The sequence below is a fragment of the Austrofundulus limnaeus genome, unplaced genomic scaffold (assembly GCF_001266775.1).
Source record: "Austrofundulus limnaeus strain Quisiro unplaced genomic scaffold, Austrofundulus_limnaeus-1.0 Scaffold1812, whole genome shotgun sequence".
Classification (NCBI taxonomy): Eukaryota; Metazoa; Chordata; class Actinopteri; order Cyprinodontiformes; family Rivulidae; genus Austrofundulus; species Austrofundulus limnaeus.
Genome location: NW_013954214.1, coordinates 8249 through 11836, shown reverse-complemented (window position 1 = coordinate 11836; position 3588 = coordinate 8249). Strand labels below are relative to the sequence as shown.

Genomic DNA, 3588 nt, shown 5'->3' with positions numbered 1-3588 from the left:
ATATATACACATATGTATGTATTGTTTTGGCCACAAAGTAACAAATGATGTCAGCCACACTCCCAGTAAAACACGCTTTTAGTTTAAGTTTTGGGAGGAATGGTTTAACATAAATATTTTTTTACGAGTGGACCAAAGGTAATTTTTGCTTTTTGCTTTAAAAGTCGTACCTCCATGGTGTGAGTCTTCCCAGAGGAGGTTTGTCCGTAAGCAAAGATAGTGCCATTGTATCCACTGAGCACATCTGTAAACAAAACAAACAAACAAAAAAAAAACAAGATGTTTCACATAAACTCCACAAACTTTACATTAAAGATTTATATTTAGTATATTTATTGTTTTTGAGCGTACCCTTCACGATCTGCTTGGCGCAGGTGTTGTAAACTTGCTCCTGAGTGGTGTTGGTTGGAAACACTCGATCGAACGCGTACGACTTCCCCTGAAACGAAAGGTAAACAACAACAAACTATTAAAATGCTACTGATGAGAGAAATAAGGGTTAGGGTTAATAAAAGTAGCATTAAATCTAACATGTTTTTAATTTATTTAAGATGTGTGTGTTTAACTAAACAATTAAACACCTTCATAATCTCTAGAGGTATTTTTAAAAAGCTGTATTTTTCAGAACAAACAACCATCGGTGTGGTATTTTAGTGATGAAATCTATGACTCATTAAAACATCTGATGCTTGATAGTGACTCATTTTTATTTTCCTGAACAATATACTCTTTTAAATGAATCATTTTCAGGTGATTGTTATTATTTATTTCTATTTTCACAGCATGATAAATGTCTTGTAAACTATAACATTTATGTAAATATGCAAATTAAAGAGACAACATTAGCAGTCAGAAAAATATGGTGTTTTATGTTTGTTTTTACATCAGAGTTGTGTTTCAGCCTCAGGTGACCAAGTCTATTAAAGTTCTTTGTTTCTGTTTCTAACAATATATCAAATGTGTGAAAAGTTTGAAGAAAACCAGACTTTTTCATTATTAACTTTGTATCCAGTAAGGTGCTATAAACTGACTACAGGTGTAAATAACAGGTGCTATTTTTCACAAAGGTTTCTTAAAACCAGAAATACATTTTTAAACTTTTCCAGGACAATGTACTTTTTATTTGCCAAGACTTCATTAAAAACACACAAAATGTTTAAAGCTAAGTTAGCATAGGCCTGTTCAAAGCAAATTTTGTTAAGCAAACTTAAGCTCATTCAGTCTATTTTATTTTTTTATACAGCACACAAAAGCTAAAATGCAAATAGGCGTAACTTTTACAGATCTGTGTTTAGTCAGCCACATTCACAGTCAATAATTTCAACATTTAAATATGCATAAATGCCTCAAAACAAGTTCTGATACAACTTTTTCACTTCCGATACATTATTGCATCCTTGAGTTTTGGCCAATATCGATACCTGATATGATATCAGAAAGAATACTACATACTTTTATTATTTATTTGGTAGTGTGGAATCATAAAAAGTCCTGATCAAGTCAAATAGTGAACAATAACAACAGTAGGCATGAGGAAAAGCAGACCCATTTATAATAGAGATGCACGATATATCAGCATTAACATCGGTATCAGTCGATATTGGTCATTTTCTTATGGTATCGAAAAAGACACAAGTGTATTTGTGTGTATGTATATATAAATAATTTGTGTATTTGTGTGTATGTATATATAAATAATTTGTGTATTTGTGTGTATGTATATATAAATAATTTGTGTATTTGTGTGTATGTATATATAAATAATTTGTGTATTTGTGTGTATGTATATATAAATAATTTGTGTATTTGTGTGTATGTATATATAAATAATTTGTGTATTTGTGTGTATGTATATATAAATAATTTGTGTATTTGTGTGTATGTATATATAAATAATTTGTGTATTTGTGTGTATGTATATATAAATAATTTGTGTATTTGTGTGTATGTATATATAAATAATTTGTGTGTTTGTGTAATATAGGTAAATATTGGTTATCGGTCATAACAGCAATCGGATATTGATATCGGCTGAAATCTTCATATTTTTGCATCCTTAATTTATAAGTAATCTATGGGTTACATATATTTATAACTTAATCATATAATAGTTAAACAAATTAAAGTCAAATAAATTATTTACCGTTATTTAAGCAGGCAAGACCCGATGAGATCTCAGATCTCTTTTTCAAGGGAGGCCTGGAGGCAACCTATTGTTCCTGTTTTCAGGGGTGAGGGAAACCAGAGGTCCGAACTGGGGATTGAACCCAGGACTTGCTGTGAGGCGTTCGTGCTAAACACTGAACATTCGTGCCGCTCTATTTGTTTTTGAATAACAAATAAAATAGGAAACTCTAAAATATTACCTCAATGAGGCCGATAAAAACATATTTTTAAAGTGTAAAATAAAATTTATTCTGGGTCTAAAAGCTTCTGGATATAATTTCTGGAATGGACTACTTGTATCAGAGAATTTATACAGCAGATTTTAGACATATGCTGATATAATCTGATAATCGTGTTTTGGCTAACATCCCACTGATATCCAAGATTAATATCAGATCAGAACACCACTAACAATTACTAAATTTTAAATGCAAAAATTTGAGCCTTATTTGCTTAGTCAGGCAAGTACTGAAATCAAATGTTTGCCGATGTATTCAGCGTCTGATCAAATGTGTTTTAAAAGCTAAATTAAGTGTTTAAATATGTATTAAAATAAAACAATAACGCTGCAAAATGGAATATTTTTGTTTGCCTCGCTTGGTTTGTATTAAATCCGGTCCCTGAAGGTAACATTATGTCTTCAGCATCATTACAGTAACTCCTGAGTGTCTCATCGTGAGGGAAAATAACGTCAGCTGCCAGAAACTGAGCTGGACTAATTCTCATTAGCAAATTGATTCATCTGCAGACCGCCTCCACGCCAGAGTGATTTACAGAGACGTTTAGTCTCAGAATGAGAGGAAGAGGAGGGAGAAAAGAGGAATTCAAAAAGGAGACAGGAGACAAGATAAGGAAACAAAAATCAGAAAGGAAACAAGAACAGAAAACACCACAGGAGAGGAAAAAGAGAACAAACGAAAAACTATAAAGGAAGACAGGAGCCAGAGATAAGAGAAACCAGGTCAGTAAGTGATGATTATTGATCTTCAAGCAATTAGAGAGATCAGTTTCTGACTGTGCTGCTCAGAGGCAGGAGGAGGAGGAGGAGGAGGAGGAGGAAGGTCAGGAGATGTCTGCAGCATCAGACAGTTCCCTCTGTTCCTGTATAAAACCATCTGACATATTTAGTCCTCAATTTTTTTTGTTCAAATCATTTAAAAAACCTGAGAGTTGAGATTAAAACATCTGTTGGACAAACAGAAATTAAATAATTTAATTTTTCAGTTTTAACAGCAGTTCTTGCTTTAAAAGATGGTGAAATTGACAAATGAGTTATTTATTCTGCTGAGACTGAAGACTGATGTTTATGATCTCAAAAATCAACTTTGTTTTCTTTAAAATCTCAAAGAAGCAATTCAGACATTTTTTATTAAAATTATAAAACTAAGCTGCATCCTTTAAAAAAGCTATTTTCTGTACATG

At 32.0% G+C, this 3588-nt stretch overlaps 1 protein-coding gene across 1 annotated transcript in view; it reads right to left on the bottom strand.

The window, feature by feature from the left end:
• Positions 1–3588, bottom strand: part of LOC106536430 (kinesin heavy chain isoform 5A) — a 26812-nt gene that overhangs the window by 22120 nt on the left and 1104 nt on the right. Inside the window, exons 2-3 of the mRNA XM_014033714.1 lie at positions 352–439; positions 171–244 (exon numbers count right to left, since the gene is read on the bottom strand). Of these exons, the coding sequence (XP_013889168.1) occupies positions 171–244; positions 352–439 (162 nt within the window). The remainder of the gene's footprint in view (positions 1–170; positions 245–351; positions 440–3588) is intronic.